Source organism: Miniopterus schreibersii, assembly GCF_964146895.1.
Source record: "Miniopterus schreibersii genome assembly, chromosome: 7".
Classification (NCBI taxonomy): domain Eukaryota; kingdom Metazoa; phylum Chordata; class Mammalia; order Chiroptera; family Miniopteridae; genus Miniopterus; species Miniopterus schreibersii.
In genome coordinates, this window is record NC_138108.1 from 5,638,161 (window position 1) to 5,654,670 (window position 16,510).

At 44.7% G+C, this 16,510-nt stretch overlaps 1 protein-coding gene across 1 annotated transcript in view; it reads left to right on the plus strand.

Moving 5' to 3' along the window:
• DNER (delta/notch like EGF repeat containing) overlaps positions 1–16,510 on the plus strand; it is a 184,785-nt gene that overhangs the window by 165,851 nt on the left and 2,424 nt on the right. The window contains exons 11-12 of the mRNA XM_081142149.1: positions 5,134–5,265; positions 12,248–12,494. Coding sequence (XP_080998275.1) covers positions 5,134–5,265; positions 12,248–12,494 — 379 coding nt within the window. The remainder of the gene's footprint in view (positions 1–5,133; positions 5,266–12,247; positions 12,495–16,510) is intronic.

Sequence of the window (16,510 nt, forward strand, 5' to 3'; positions counted from 1 at the left end):
CTGGCTGAGTGGAGTGAATTGGGCAGATCATTGTTACATAATTAGATACCCAATCCAATGTCGCATTTACCTTATGAGACTGATTTTTTCAGTTTGGGTTTAAGTTGCTCTTACTTTCTATGTTCTTTAGGTGGGACCTGATATGACTGATTTTCCTCATTTCTAATGTATGTTTTCTGTGTGCTATAAATTACTCCCTCAATATTTCTTTGGCTTTGTCCCACAGATTTTATGTCGTGTTTTCATTTTCATTTAATTCAATGTTTTTGTTTGTTTTTTAGGTTCCCTTAGATTTTTCTCTTTGACCCATGGATTAGCTCTAAGTGTTATATAGTTGGGGCTTCCCCCCTCCCCCCCACACACACCTTTTGACATTTCTGGGTTGCTGGCTTCTCCAGCACCTAGTCTGGACTATAAAAACTCAGGCTGTTCACTGTCACGTTGCTCCTTGGGTCCTGAGGTTCCTAGCCAGTCTGTCTGTCTGTCTCTTGACCTCTCAGAATCTCCTCATGCTTATTTTATATATAATGTCCAGGGTTTTTGCTTGTACCTACTTGGAGAAATAGGAAAAATATGCCACCTCTTTGGAAGCAATATTCCACTGTTTTTTCCATCACTCTGGCTGTTTTTAGAATTTTTCCTTTACTGCTGGGTTTTAACAAATTGATTATGATGTGCCTTGATGTGATTTTGTTGGTATTCATCCTGCCTGGGGTTTCTTGCAGTTCTTGGATCTGGTTTTACAGTTTTCATCATATTTGGAAAATATTTTAGCCACTCTTCCACCAAATATTATTTTATGCCTCCTTCCCCTATCCCGGGACTCTTATTATATCTGTGTTAGACTACTGAAAATTGCCCAACAGGTCACTGATTTCTGTTCATTTTTTTCCTGAGCTTCAGTTTGTGTAGCTTCTATTGCTCTGTTTTCAGGTTTACCAATCTTCTATTCTACAGCATCTAATCTATTAATATCACTCTGTACTATTTTTGTTTTCATTTTATATTGTATTTTTTATATCTGCACATTCTATTCAGTTTGTCGTATCTTCCATTTTTACCTTTATTTTTTTTTCATGTTTTCCTTTACATCTTGAGCAAATTCCTTGTTTACTCACCATTATCTGTTTCTTCTGGATCTCTACCTTTAGAACTTATTTTTCTTCTGGTTATGGGTTACATGAGTCTGCTTCTTTGCATGTCTAACAGTTTTTATTGGATGCTGGTCATTGTTAGTTAAGTTGTTGAGAGATTGGATTTATTGCCTTTCTTTTCAAAGTGCTGGCCTTTTTTGGTGGCAAGTAGGTAAGTTACTTGCCAACATGACTTATCCTTTCAAGGTCATTTTTGTTTTTTGGGGGATGAGTCTATGGCAGCTTTTACTCAGGGGATAGTCCTACCTTCCTGCTAAGGCAAATGTGTTAGCTGATCAATAAAATAGCTACACTCTGACTTGTAAAAGTTTAAATCCCTCCCAGTCCTCCATGAGCTTTGGGAGCTGTTCATCCTTCATCTTGTTTGCTAGGCCCATGGAGTTTTGTTTACTCACGCACAATATTCTGTAACCGACTCAGGGACACAGCATATTTCTGATGTTCTTTTTCTGAGTGGCTCTATCTTCTGTAGTAGTCTGTCCTGCAAATTACAGCTTTCTTGGCCCCCACAAAACCCAGTTCTCCACAGCTCAGTGTAACCTTTGTGCTCTAAATTGGCTCCAGGCAGAGAGCCAGGATGCCTGTGGTCCTCAGCTGTTTTGTTTCCCTTCTCTCAGCAGTCACGGTCATGCTCTGCCTGTTGTCCAATGTCTTAAAAGTGTTTTTTAAAAATACATATTTCATCCACTTGTCTAATTTTTTACAAGGGAGGGCAAGACAGTTTTCCAGTTTTTCCATCAAGGTAGAAAAACGTTCCAAATATTTTTTCAGATCCATTTCATCTGGAATAAAATGCTTGTCAAGTACGAAGGCAGAGTTAAAGTCCCCAGCCCAGTGAGTGGCACATGGTAGTCATATATTTAATACTCGGTATTACAGTTATAATGATTTTTATTGATATCAATTCAGTGTGGGCTCTGTTAACCCAAGGATTTAGTAACGGCAGTGACTTTGGATTTTGTGTTCATTTCCAGTTTTAACTTATAGGAGGAAAGCATAGAGAATTAAATAGCACACTTGTAAACTTGCATAAATACTACCAGATTCGATACCTGCTGCACATATAGCCTCCTAGAAACTGGTAGATTGAAAATCAATGCAAAAGATTTAGCGTTCAGACCCTGATTTCCAGCCTTAGTCAAGTAGAAATTTCATTTTGTATTCCCTTTACAAATGTTATTTGCGCACAACAGTGATTTAAAAGTAATTGATTTTTCCCCAACTCAAATTTTTTAAAAAAAGTAAGCAAGTCAATGAAAAAGTCATCGGCTCAAGCCTGCAAAAGGACAAAGATTTATAAAGTCAATTATGAGTTAAAAAAAAGAAGCTATGATATACTAAGAACTTTTCTAGTAAAATAAGCTAGAATACATATTGCTTGGAGCTGGAATGGTGGGGTGTTGAAATGCATAAAACCATATAATACTCTCAATGTGGGGAAATGTAAATGAACCCAAACTTGTTCTTCATAATTTATAATCAAACTTCAACCACCTCGCCTGAGACTCATGGCCGTAAACACGGCCTCTGTAGGGCAGAGAAGAGCAGTCTCCACTGGGAGCCTTCTGGTTGAAATTTTTCTTGAATGGCTGCACTGTCAGAATCATTCCACATTCCTACCACCAGCATATGACACAGTGAAAGTGTCAGACAGAGAGCCAGCTGGGGGACAACGGACTCAACTAGAAGCGTCGGAGTGGCAGTGTGTCAGTGGCCATTAGAGTGAATCTGAAGGTCTCTGAGAGCCGTGCATCGCTCCAGGTTCTCTCAGAGCACAACTGCTGTGGAGATAGCTGCTAGGTCTTTGGGCCCCTGCCTGTCAGGGACTTGCTATCATCAACCAATGTCATTGAATCCCCAGTACAGCTCTAAGAACACTGGTGATGAAAGTCAGACTCGGGCAGGTTTGGGACTCTGGGTTTTGGATATTTGACAAATGTCTGTAGAAGGAGTTTACCCTATTCTCTCTTGCCATTCTCTATACCAAATCCATCCAATTTACTGGGTCCCAAGAACAAATCTAGGGGTCTTTCATTTCTGACTGTATTAGAGACCCTTAGACATCCAGGACCCAATACACACATTAGGGTGGCTCTGGTCCCTGAATTTGGCATTTACCTCCCTGGGAAAGCTCTGGACCAGAGCAGGACTGGGTGGACTGGATGCACAGCCCTGGGACTGCCTGTAGTTGAAGGAATTACTAGGGAGAAGTTAGGTTGTTCCTGCTGCTGTTGTTGAAAAGACCACTGGGCATCTTATTTCAGGATATGAAGTATCCCATTGCAGGCTAAATGGTTGGAAAGTAGTACTAATGTATATATTTGTCAAGGACTTTGATTTCAACCTTTTAACATTCTTGTTTATGTCTCTTCAAGTAGTCTACCTTGTAATGCCGTTTGTAACAGTTTAGTCTATACCCCTCTCGCTCAGAGCGATTGCCCCATTAATAGAAAGACAACCCTTGAAACACTTGAGTAAGAGGCAATCAATTCCATGTCTCTCCTATTGATGTAAATGACTGTATTTACTGCAGGGAACAAACTCACTTAGACGCTACTGAATCATAGTCAACCTAGTAGGACCTGGAAGTAGTCAATGTTTCATTAGACAGATTGCATTGGAAAAATGAAAGAGTCAGATGCCAGGTATGGAAAGAGTGTGAAATGAAACAGTTGTGGAATATTTTAGTGTGAATTCCTCCTCTAAAGTGGCCTGTGGGTGACATATGGTGGTTTTAGAAATGCGAGGTAAACCCATAGCAGACAGAAAAGCACTTCGGTGCTAATTAAGTCAGCCTGGAAGCAATTACCGAAGTGTATACTGAAACGGGGCCTTTCAAAAAGGGACCAAATATTGATTCTGCTCCATTTCTTTAGTCTACGACTATGGCAGTGCTAGGAGATTTATATATATATATATATATATATATATATATATATATATATATCGCTTTTACATTTCTGTAAGAAAATGGAGGCATATTTCAAATTTTTTTTTCTCATTTTCCAGCTTCTAAGAGAGAGCCTCAGTTTGAAGTCGCCTCTTTTATTCAGCTTTGACGAGATGCTTTACATTTCAGAAGCATGCCCAGTTTGTATTGACTCATCCTATGGCTTTAAGTTCACAGGCAGATGGCTTTGTTCACGTAACTGCTAATAACAAGCTATTTCATGTAAATTGGTTTTTGAGTCGTGGTGACATCTTCTCATGTTCTGGTTTGTAAGTTTCTACCAGGCTCTCCCCAAGGGGGGCAAGGTTTCCCCAAATGTCAGGTCCAGGCAGGGTCGGGACTCCAGGTCACAGTTTTTATTACGGAGGAAGGACAGTCTGCACTGGACGTGAACTTCTCTCGGCCACCCTTTCCCAGGGAAGATTATGTCCGACTTAGGTCAGTGTGGCCCGCTGCCTTCCCTGAGCATTCAGGCCCTCTCAGGAGCGTATCCAGGAACTTGGAAAGTGGAGTCAAGTTTTATAATTGACTAATCTAGCCACACAGCTGTGACCTAGAAGTATCCAGAAAATAGATGTCATGACTCACACTCAAATACTTGGCTACAAAAATATCATAAACTGGGAGTGTTCAGCTATCAGGAGTTTCAGAAAAATAAGAAGATTCAGCTGACTGACTACAACATAAAGTAGAGTTCTTTGATGAAATGAGGAACCCAAATTTGTTTTCCCGATAAACTTCGGAAGGTTCGTTCAGACAGGTGAATCAGCTTTAGTTAACTGGTTCAATAGAGTAAAGGAAATTCTTTTTTTACCAGGGATATATTTTTTTCCTATTTTAGTTTTATTTAAGAAAAAGATCCCCTGTCTGGAATTTTGGGAGAGCTCTGCACTTTATACAAATGGCAGCTGGGCTCCGTGGCTGGAGATCGGCACCCCAGGCTCGGATCTTGGCTTTGCCAGGGTAGCGACGGGTGGCAGAGCCGCTGACGCAGCTCCGTCTCAACACCGCTGCTTCTTATCCCCTTAGGCGAGGAGTGCGACATCGACATAAACGAATGTGACAGCAACCCCTGCCATCACGCCGGCACCTGCCTGGACCAGCCCAACGGTTACGCCTGCCACTGCCCACACGGCTGGGTGGGAGTGAACTGTGAAATCCGTGAGTCTTTCTGCCTGTTTAACCCCCGTGTCCATCCACCAGGGAGGGGATGCTGACCCTGCTCAGCCAGCTCCGGGCCACTCTGAGGCGGCGAGGCCCAGGGGGCTCCGCCAAGCCGCCGTGCCCCCGCCCCCTGTCGATGTCTGTGGGCTGTCGCTCCCGCCCTCTGCCGCGCCCACTCCTTCCTGAGCCTGGTGGCAGCCTTTCCCCGGGATGGGAGCGCACAGTGTCATCCAGAGGTCAGCGCTGCTCCGCGGCCAAAAATGCGCTCAGCAGAGACGCGTTAGAGTCAGAGCACAAAATAGAGGCTCTGTGTTGGAAATGGAAAAGCCCCACCAAATGCAAATTCACTTTGCATTTATGTCTTCAAGTGTCTTCAAACATATTAGGTTCCATCAGATGCCTGGAGAAAGGTCCAGTGAGGAGGAGCGGGAAAGAAAATCTGCAAAACATTTTGAGCGGCTTAGAGCTAAGTGTACTCTGAAGACGAACGAACAGAAGTTTGAAAATGTCACCGTCAAGATTTTACACATTAAAATAGCATGTCTGCTAGGATTGAGGTGAAAATGAGAACTGACAAGGAATTGGGGTTGCCATTGGTGTGTAAACTGCTAAAAATTCAACTTTGAAAGCTGCTTTCTTCTTCTTGCAATTAGCCTGGGCAGTTGGATCTTTCTGGAAAGCCACTCCTGGGGCCTCCGCGCCCTCCCTGCTCATCAGCAGGCAGAGGAGCGCATCTGCCTTGAGGTCGGAAGGGGCAGGTACTCACAGCTCCTGTCGGTCTGTCGGTCTGTCTCCCCGCCTGGCATCTCCCTCCGGAGCAGGCCCTTCTGCCTGCGGCTGGGTGGCCGGTGCTCGGTGCTCGGTGCGAGTCTGAGGTAGGACGTGGTCAGTGTTAGGGAACCTTGTTCACAAGTGTGGGCCACGTTCTCCAGCGGCATCTTGACCAGCAGCGAAGGTGCCGTTTGGGCTTACCTTCCTACTATTTGTCTTTGCTCCTGGCTCAGAGCGGGGTGGGGGGAGGGAAAGAAGGTTAATCATTTTTAGGCCTCTCCCTCAACATTCTCAAATGCTCCTAAACAGAACGACCTTAAGACCAACTGTCCTTGCTGAAGATGGGTGAGAAATACTCTCGTGGTGAAAGAAAGAGGCGGAAAGGGGTTCTGATAGTAAAAATGCTTAGTGCTGCGATTTGGGTAGGACGTTAAGACCCAAGTCGGGTAGGACGTTAAGTCCAGCCTTGGCGGGCCTTTGGTGGGAGGGACTGCAAACCTGGGTCAGCAGGACCTTGCTTCTCACCCTGGCCGTGGTGCTCATGTAGCTGTACGTAGTTGTGCTGAGCCTCAGTGTACTCATCCATGAAATGGGACCAATTTGGTAATTCTATGAAATTTGGTAATTCTATAAAATTTTTAATTGTAGAGATAAACACATAGGAGAGTTGAGTAAGAACTCAGGAACACACAGGATGCCCTCAAGAAGTTTGGAAGAAAAATCCTATAATTACAAAAAAATCTAAATTTTACTTCCTCCCTGTGATGATAGTAGAGGCAAAACATGCACAACTAATAAAAGGATCAAAGAGGCTTCAGGTTCTAGCTCCATCACATTCTAGCTGTGTGACCCGTACCTCGTGGAGCCTCAGTTTTCTCACTTGTAAAATGGTGATAGAAAGGCTGCTGTAAGGAGGAAAGGAGGCAAATACGTGCATATCTCTGCTCTGCCGTAGGCACTAAATAAATGCTAGCTGCCCCTTCTCTTTACTTCTACACTATTGTAGCTCTTATGCTATGAGCTACTCCTGGAGCGGATGAACCTTTGCAATTACCTTTTTAGTCGATGCACACGCAGGGCATGGGCCACCCTGGGCAGCCGAGGGCGACGGGGCCTATCACACGTGTTGGTCCACACTTGGGCTCTCTGTTTGTCTGGAAGAGTGCTTTCCATTTGGTGATCTCATTTGCACTCCCCATTAAGCCAATGTGTTAAAATGAACGTCGTCATAGATTAGGCTCTGTGGGTCCCGGTGTTGGGTGCTTCACCCTTGACCCGAGTGTAATGATGGAGAACATGCGTGGGAGGTTTGTGATGACATGTAGCTGGAGCCAGTGGTCAGTGTCTAAAGAGTTGGATCTGAATCAAATGGAAGGAATCCAAGGACCAGGAGTGCAAGCAGCCTGGCTTGTCAGTGGGCAGGGAAGGTCTAAGAGGCCTCCAGTCCTGTGTGATCCACGGGCCCACAGAGGTCTCTTTCTAACTCTGAGCATCTGCGAGCTTCTGAAGTGGCCAGAAACCAAGAAGAGGGTGCCTGGGGGGTACAAGTTCAGGGCGGTAGATTTCAACAGGAAAGCTCAGATGTGCACAGAGCAGAGAGGGAGCCGAGGCCCACACAGCTCCGTAGCCTTGACGGCTATTGATTTGTCAAAGGCAGTAAAGGAGCCCCCACGGGCGTGCCTGCTGCCTCCAGAGGCCATCTCAGCCACCTCCCTTTCTTGCTCACACTGCCTCAGCCGCGCGGTCCTGCTTTTTTTCCCTTGAACAGGTCGTTTATTTCTGCCTCAGGGTCTGTGCCTCTGCTGTGCCTTCTGCCCGGAGCTCTCCTCCTGTGGGTTTTAGCACAGCCGTCTTCTCAGCATCCAGATCTCAGCTTGAGTTCTTGCAGGTTCGAAAAGCTGAGACCTCCAGTGAGGGGCACTGCACGTGAAAATAAATCAACCTTTTCGGCAGCCGTCACTAGAGAGCCTGCTGCCTCAGTAGGATTTACATGCAAATTAATACCATTTTAGTGGTTCCGTTTGCGTGGCTACCTGTGCCGGTGTTCAGACTAGTAATAAATGTTTCTTAGAAATTTGCCCCATCAGAAATGCTGTCTGGCCCCCATCAGTAATAAGAAGCAGAAATCAAGCAGACCATACAGACTTAGCAAAACTACCCCAAAAGGACCATTCAGGTAATTCTGGGGTTGTACACATATTCTGAGGCAAAAGCAAATCCTAAATTCTGGAAACTAACAACCAACACTGGTGAAATTTTAATTCTCTGCCACTCATTTTTACAACCTTGGGACTGATTACAATACTTTATTTTGGATTTTAATAAAATTTTTGCCTTTCTACAATCAAGGTCTAAAGATCAAAATTCCTATAAATTTTTACCTAGTGGTGGTTTGTATCATCTGTGTAGGAGCTGGAAGGTTCCTACAGTTAGAGTTCCAGTCAGTCAGTTGGCCGATTATAGACACTGAACAGTTGAATCTGTGGTCAAACTATTGAATTACTGATGTTCTGCAGGTAAGAAATAGGAGAATAGGCTATCTTGGATTTATGCATTCAAGTAAATATGAAAGCACTTTGGAAAATATGAAATCTCAAATTGAGTTTAAGCCAAAACGCACATGATCCCTCAGACCCATAAGCGTGACATCTTTCCCGAACGGTTCGTGTGCATGCGTCCCTGGTCAGGCACCTGCTGGGCTCTGAGATCATCCTATCCAGCATGTGCTGGCGCGAGACTCTCCCCCAGCCAGGCTGTAGCCGTTACAGCAAATGATTCATGCAGTGGGACTCCCAGGATGCGGCCGAGTGATGACTTATGAGGCGTGCTCCTGGACCAGGAGGTGGCAGCTGCGGCCACCTGGTGCAGATGAATGTATTGCCTCTCAGACCAAGCGCTGGATTTCTTCCAACCCAGCCTGGCCACTAACCCGATGAGCGATGAGCATGTAAAGCAGCCACATTCACTTATCTTTAGATGAAGGTAAGGTGGGAAAAGCAAAGGGCGGGGCACGGGGGAAGCAGAGGTTTTAGGAGAAAATTTGAGAAAGTTTTCCCCAAAGTCCAATCAGCTTGGAACACAGAGTTTTGGGAAACAGAGCAGCTGGTCAGAAACACAAGCCGTTTAGGCAGCTCATCGGGCCTGGGACAGCTTGCCGAGCACATAACCAGTGCAGTTGCCTTTCCGCTGCAGTGGCCTTGTGGTTGTGAACTCCCTGTGTGTTCGCAGTTAGTATGATGTGTAAGCTATTTGTGTGGTTATGCATCAACCATGAGATTTCATAACTCGTGTGGCCCTGCTGCAGCAATCGGAGCTGAGCCCTCCACCAAGCTGGAGCAGAAAACGGTGCTGGCTGCCTTTGTGTTGATGCTAAACGGGTGTTAGAGCAGATTCTGTGAGTGTTGGGCTCCAGCCTACAACTGAATTTTTCAGAGAATGTCAAAATACTTGGAAATCAAGTGAGTCACACTTCTCTTCCAGCCAGAAAAATGAGTTGTCTCGCTCAGTGTGCCCCAGGTAATGCCAAATGCAATGACTGCCGATTTGGGGATTGAGTCTTGGTTCTGGTTTCATAAAACACCTTCTCTCTTCCATCCCGGCCAGTTGTTTGCAGTGATTTCTGTTGGTCCACCCGCCTGTGTGTGAGTTGGCACAGAAGGAGCTGTGACTGCAAAGTCCTAAGCTGCATGGGCTTTGTGAGCTCAGGCGGGCAGGCTCAAATGGCTACACTAGACTTCCAGCATGCGTGTGATGGAAAGCTCACGAGTTAGAAGATCTGGGTGCAGACTCAGTGGTCACTTCAGCTATCCTGTTCTGAAACTCTCAGGCCCCATCTGGGCTTGGGCATGGTTCCATCAGGCTTCTAGGAAAGGGGTCTGCGGGCTTGGGTCCTTGTGCTCTTCTGCAGGCTGTAACTTTCCAAGGGGAAGATTCCGTGGTCGCTGAAGATGTTGCTAAGATGAGGCTATGAGTACAACAGTGGGAAGAGTCCTGAGGGCTTCCCAGGAAGGCAGGCCCGTTCCCACCCACCCCTAAGTCCCATTTGCAGGCACCGGAGTCCTAACGTGGAAGTGGTGACGGTGTGAGCAGAGAAGGCATCCTCTCTTCCACATGCGTTAACTTCTCTTTGGTTTTGCCTTTTTAATTTTCACAGCTTGCTTTCCAATCCTGGTCGTGTTACCCAGAGCACTCCATTAGTGGGCAGGTCTGTAAACAGGACCTCTGCTGACACCGAGATTGCAATCCATTCTTCCATTTTGCCCCTGCGCATACAGGCTGGTGCTTTTTGGAAGGGCACAGGACAGTGCTCAGCTCGGCATGTGCCACAGAGGGCACTAGCACTTTATCCTTCTGTGTTCCACCACCCAGGAGCTCCTCTGTAGGGACCACCCATGTGCCTGGTAGTGGACTTTCTTTTTTTTTTTAAATGTTTTATGACTTATGCTCACAGCAAGCCCATGGGGTATATGTTGCTATTTTCATCTTATAAATGAAGAAACTGAGGCTCGGGAGGTCAAGTAAATGTTGCAGGATTGAAAACAAGTTTGGTGTGATCCCAAGGCCACACTCCTTCTACTAGTTAAGCTGGAAGATAATAACATGGGTGCTTTTTTTCAAAAAAATTATTGCTCCTTTTAAAATTATTATAAAAGGAATACATTTTTTTTTTTTTTAAAAAAAAGCTGGAGAATGCCTGAGGTGTATAAAGAAGGAAATAAAAATCATTCGAGATCACTGTTGTTAGCACATTGCTGCATGAGAAGAGGCCAGGAACTTGGATTGAGACTTGCATTTGAGCCCGGCCGGGCGTGGCTCAGTGGTTGAGCATCGACCTAGGATCCAGGAGATCGCAGTTCGATTCCCAGTTAGGGGCGTACAGGAGGCAGCTGTTCAATGACTCTCATCATTGATGTTTCTCTATCTCTCCCTCTCCCTTCCTCTCTCTGAAATCAATAAAGATATATATTAAAAAAAAAAAAAAAAAAAAAAGACTTGCATTTGACAACTCGCCCAGGAAGTGACATCAGTTTCCTGGGCCACATCTATAAAGGGGAGGGAGGAGATACGTCTCCTGGTGGTTATGATGATTAAATGTAATGTTTGCGAAGAGCTTAGTCCATAGTAAGAAAACAACAAATGTTCACCCTCATTATCGCTCTGTTCTTCTGAGCTTTTCAGTGTGTAGACAGACATTTTAAACTTACATGCGCTTGTGCTATACATCCAGTCCTGCTTGGTAACCTTCGTTAATTCTGTCTGATGAGCATCTCTTCATCGCACTAAGAGCTGAATAGTTAGGTTGTTTCCCACCGTTTTATTTTTTGAAATTGATTTTTGAGAGAGATAGAGACATGGATGTGAGAGATGCAACATTGATAGATTGCCTCCTGCAAGGGTCCTGACCAGGAATTGAACCCACTGCCTTTAGGTGTACAAGATGATGCTCTAACCAACTGAGCCACACCTGCCAGGGCAGCCAACCTTTTTACTTTTATAGATTGTGTTGTCTATTGTGGAATGAAGAGAGAGAATGGAAATGGGGACCCTAGGTATATCTAACATTTTATTTCTTAAAAAAACACACACTTGAAACAAAATGCTAAAGCAAAAATGGTAAAATATGAACATTTATTAACTTCAGTGAGTACATGGGTTTCTGGGCCTATTTTCTGAATGTTTTTCTAAATGTTTAATAGTTGATAATTTAACATTTTAAAATTACGATGCTGAGATGAACATCCTTGTACACAGGGCTTTGTGCTCTTATGGGACCAATTCCCCAGCATAAATTCTAAAAGTAGGATCTTTTGTGTATAAAAATACACCCTTTAGTCCACATAAGAATTGTGTATCAATTTGTGCAGCCCCGCTTCTGTACTCTTTTCAACTGTGGTTATCAAAAATTTTAAATAATGTTCAGGAACTGAGAGAGGAGTTGCATTTAAAAAAATATGAAGCTAAATAATTTTCTATATGTATTTCTGTGGTGAATTCCTTTTATATCCTTAGTCCATTTTTCTATGGCATAGTCATGGTTTTTCTTGATCTGTAAGAGGTCCTTATATATTAAGGATATTAGCCGTGGAAAAGAAGCCGCCTCAGTGTCGATGGCCCTTACATTTTAAGTTACCTATGCAAGGACAGCAAGGACCTTCCCATCGCAACTGCCACAGCTGGTTTCCAGCCATTTGCTTGTTTCTGCCTTTAGACCTCCAGTGGAAGTCCGGGCACATGGCAGAGAGCCTCACCAACATGCCCCGGCACTCCCTCTACATCATCATCGGAGCCCTGTGCGTCGCCTTCATCCTGATGCTGATCATCCTGATTGTGGGGATTTGCCGCATCAGCCGCATCGAGTACCAGGGCTCCTCCAGGCCGGCCTACGAGGAGTTCTACAACTGCCGCAGCATCGACAGCGAGTTCAGCAACGCCATCGCCTCCATCCGGCACGCCAGGTGGGCCGCCCGGGGGCTGGGGGCCGGGCGGGGACGGCTGCTCTCCCATGGCTTCCACACGGGCAGTCTCAGGACCGGGGTTACGTTGTGAACAGGACTTTACATCCACAAAGAGGGTTTCACAGAATAAAACCTAGGTTCAAAGTACTGTTGAACCTATTGGATGTTGTTGGGGGACAGATAATGAGGCTGCTTTATAAGCAAAGCCCTTTTAATTGGCTGCTAGCTTTCTGTTTTCATTGGATACATTCATTCATTCAATTTGTGTTTATCTGTGCTATAAATATCTGATTCTTAATCACTGTGTTTGAAACATTTTTAGATGATTTCTTTTTGGAATGCCTTTAGCTGTTGCTGCTCTCCAAACAGTAAGCGTAGATATAAATTATTCCATTTGATTACTTTAAAAATGACTAACAGCTATCATTTGGCTGCTGGGAAACCTGTGTGAAAAAATAAGGATGGAAAACTTTCCTTGCCTGGTGAAGGAAGCACAGAGAGTCACAGACAAGATGAACCCAAAGAGGCCCACACCAAGCACATCATAATGAGAGAATCTTTAAAGCAGAAAGAGGGAAGTAGTTAGTTACCTACAAAGGAGCTCCCATAAGACTGTCAGCAGATTTCTCAACAGAAACTGTGCAGACCAGAAGGGAGTGGCAAGAAGTACTCAAAGTGATGGAAAGCAAGGCCCCACTGCCAAGATTACCCAGCAAAGCTATCATTTAGAACTGAAGGACACATAGAGTTTCCCAGACAAGAACAAGCTAAAAGAGTTCATCACCACCAAATAGTATTACATAAAATGTTAAAGGTTGTCTTTGAAAAAAAGAAGAAAAAAAGATAAAAATATGAATAATAAAATGGCAATAAAAACATATCTATCAGCAATTGAATCTAAACAAAATACACAAGGAGAACAGGACACAGACTCAGATATAGAGAACATTTTGACAGTTGCTAGACGGGAGGGTGTTTGGGAGATGGGTGAAAAAGATGAAGGGGTTTTGAAGTACTAATTGGTTGGTACAGTCATGGGGATGCAAAGTACAGCATAGGAATATAGTCAATAACACTGTAATAACTCTGGTGCCCAGATGGATACTAGATTTATTGGAATGATCACTTAATAAGTTATATGGTGTCCAATCACTGGGTTGTACACCTGAAACTAATATAACGTATGTCAAATGTAATTGAAAAATAAGAAAAATGTTTTTAAAAATGGAGGTTGTATTATATAAAACAGGGTCCTTTTTTGGAGGAAAGACGCATAGAGGGACAAGGAGTTGGTGTGGCATCACAGAGTGTGAGTCCAGGTGTCTCAGGTACTTCACTGAGCCCAGCTACTCCATTACCTTACTCTGGATTTTAGATCATTTAACCTTTCACAATACAGTTCCTTCAACTGTAGAAAAGGAATAGCTCTACCTCCTAAGAGAGTTATGACAATCAAATTAATTTATAAATAATAAAGGATTGTGTAAACAGATAACACCATATTTACTTCTCCAAGTCTATCATAACACTAAAAAAAAAAAAAATCAGCTAATCTAACATTTCGTTGACTTTTGCAAAGAGTATTTATTTAAAAAGTAATGGCGACATCCTGTGTTAAAGAACACCATCTTTTCTTTTAATTGGCAAAACAAGCTAAAGCACACAATTCAGAAAGTCAGCCTGCTGCAGTAAGAAGTGGGCTGAGCTTGGTGTCTTAAGATGGGGCTCAAGGGAACTCTCAGCAGCATTGACTGGGTCATTGTATATTGATATGGGTCAGGATACAAGCAGATCCAGATTCTGTCTAAATGGTGCAGAAACTCAGAAGTTCAGAAAGTTTACTTTCCTCAAAAGGAAACCACCAAACCCAACACTCAGATCTTACAGCAGTCTTGCCACTCCAGTGGAAGAGAGAAGTTGGGGGGCACAGAGCTCTGGCCCCATGCCTCGGTGGGGCAAGGGCAGCTTTTCTGTGGGACCTGCACGAGCCTTACTTCTGCACTAGGAGGAAGAAAGAGTTCAACCCTCCCCAAATCAGGCCCTACACAGCTGCCTGTCATCGGCTCCTTCCTTTAAGTGTCAGCTCAGCAACACGGCTTCCAGGAAGCCCTGAGCCCATCCCTGCAAATCTCATCTTAATTGTTTATTTGACTAACGTTCCCACTAGCCCGTGCTTGAAGAGCAGGGGCATTCTTTATTCATCTCCGGTGGGCCCTGGCACATAGCAGACCTTACTAAAATTGGAGGTCTTGCTAAACTTAGGTCTGAAATGGCTGGGCGAGCTTGGTTAGCGGTTAATGGAGAATGTCTGCATCTGCCCGAGATGGAGACTCAACCCAGAACACCAGCTTGGTGAGTGAGGTACCAGCCTGCAGGTGTCTTTGCAGTGTCCTGAGATCAGTGGATGAGAGACCGAGGATGCGAAAAGGAGAGGCAAAGAGACAAGTTCGTTTGTTGTTCAAGAGTTCCCAGAGGGGTTTAGTTCACCAGGAGGGAGCAGGAGCCACGACTTTATACTGGGATGTACTGAGAGACCCGAGAAATCGGATTCTTCCACCCCAAGAGGGTCTGGAGCTAAGTAAGATCCTTTTGCATTCAAGAGAAAGAATATTTTATTTCAGCCTCAGAATAGCTTAAAATAGATCCTTCTGGGCTTCCTGCTTGTATAGCTCACTGGGAAGATATTTACCGAATCCTCTTGGAAGGAAAGGATAAGCTTGAAAGCAGTTACAAGCCTGGTTCTTATTTGGTGCCGATTTTATCAAAAGTATTTACCATGGGATTCCTAACCAGCAAGCTCCTACACGCACCAGTGACTGCGGATAAAACGGTTGAAGTTGAAACATACCTTCCCACATATCTGGGAATGTTCCCCTCTGAAGGTTTATTCAGTTACAACCTGTGGTTTCTAGGTCTCTGGGTGGCGGCCCTCTTGGCCCCCTTTTCCTGGAGACCTTGGGGAGGCGTGAGGAAGCAGCACTTAGGATATGACCCTCTTCCCAGTTCCAGCAGCGGCCTGTGCCTGACGATCATTTCACGGCCTGTCTCCCGCTGCCGGCCGGGGGGTGACCCTGGATCAGAATGACGGCAGCTTGGCAGACACGCAGGACGGAGACGGAGTGGGTCATCTGTGACATTCACGCGTGACTGAGGAAGGGTGGGGTGACTGTGACGTCAGCAAGTCAGCCGGTGCTGGGTTGTCCTAAGAGTCGTTAGTCCCGTGGCTGTTTGCTTGCATTCAGGTTGGAGAGAGTTTGTAACTGGCTGGCGGGAGCGATGGAGCTGAGGTCACACCTGATTGCTCCCTGCTCTGCCAGCTGTGAGTGCCTGAGCCCAGAAAACAAACAAACAAACAAAAGGAGAGCTGTGAAAGGACACGGTCCCTTTTCTCAAACAGCATCTCCTGATGCGGGCCTTTTCTAAGGTCAGGCCCGCCACAGAGTCATTCTCTGTGGCACTTTTAGCTGTTAGCTGTTGACTTTCAGGGGAATATGAACTAGAAGATGTGAGCTCTGTGATCTGCCTTATAGCGCGTTGCAGTATTTTTTTATTTTTAATTTTTTTTAGTGAAATATACGAGATTTGTCATTAGATACGAAGTTTGAAACTAATCCACCGTGGTTAACATGGCCAGAACTCTGCTAAGTCCATGGAGGGAGGGGCTGTGGTCTTCACCTAGGGCCGCGAAATGTTCCACCCTGTGGGCTGTCCAGTCTCCGTGCCTGCTCAGCTCTGCCTTTGTAGGGCAGAGGCATTACGGAGGGACACAACTTGTTCCAGTAAAACTTTATTTAAAAAACAGGCAACAGGCTGCAGTGGGCTTGCAGGCTGTAGTGTGCTAACCCTTGGCCTACACTATACTTTTCTGTAGCTTCAAAAAATTTATATATGATTAAAATTAATTAAATGAACACGATTGGTGGTGTATTGTTACCAATGTATCTAGCTATTTTATGAGAAATGGATATCTCACCTTAAAGTCCTCCTGAAATTTTCAGACGTGGGGAAAAAGCGTT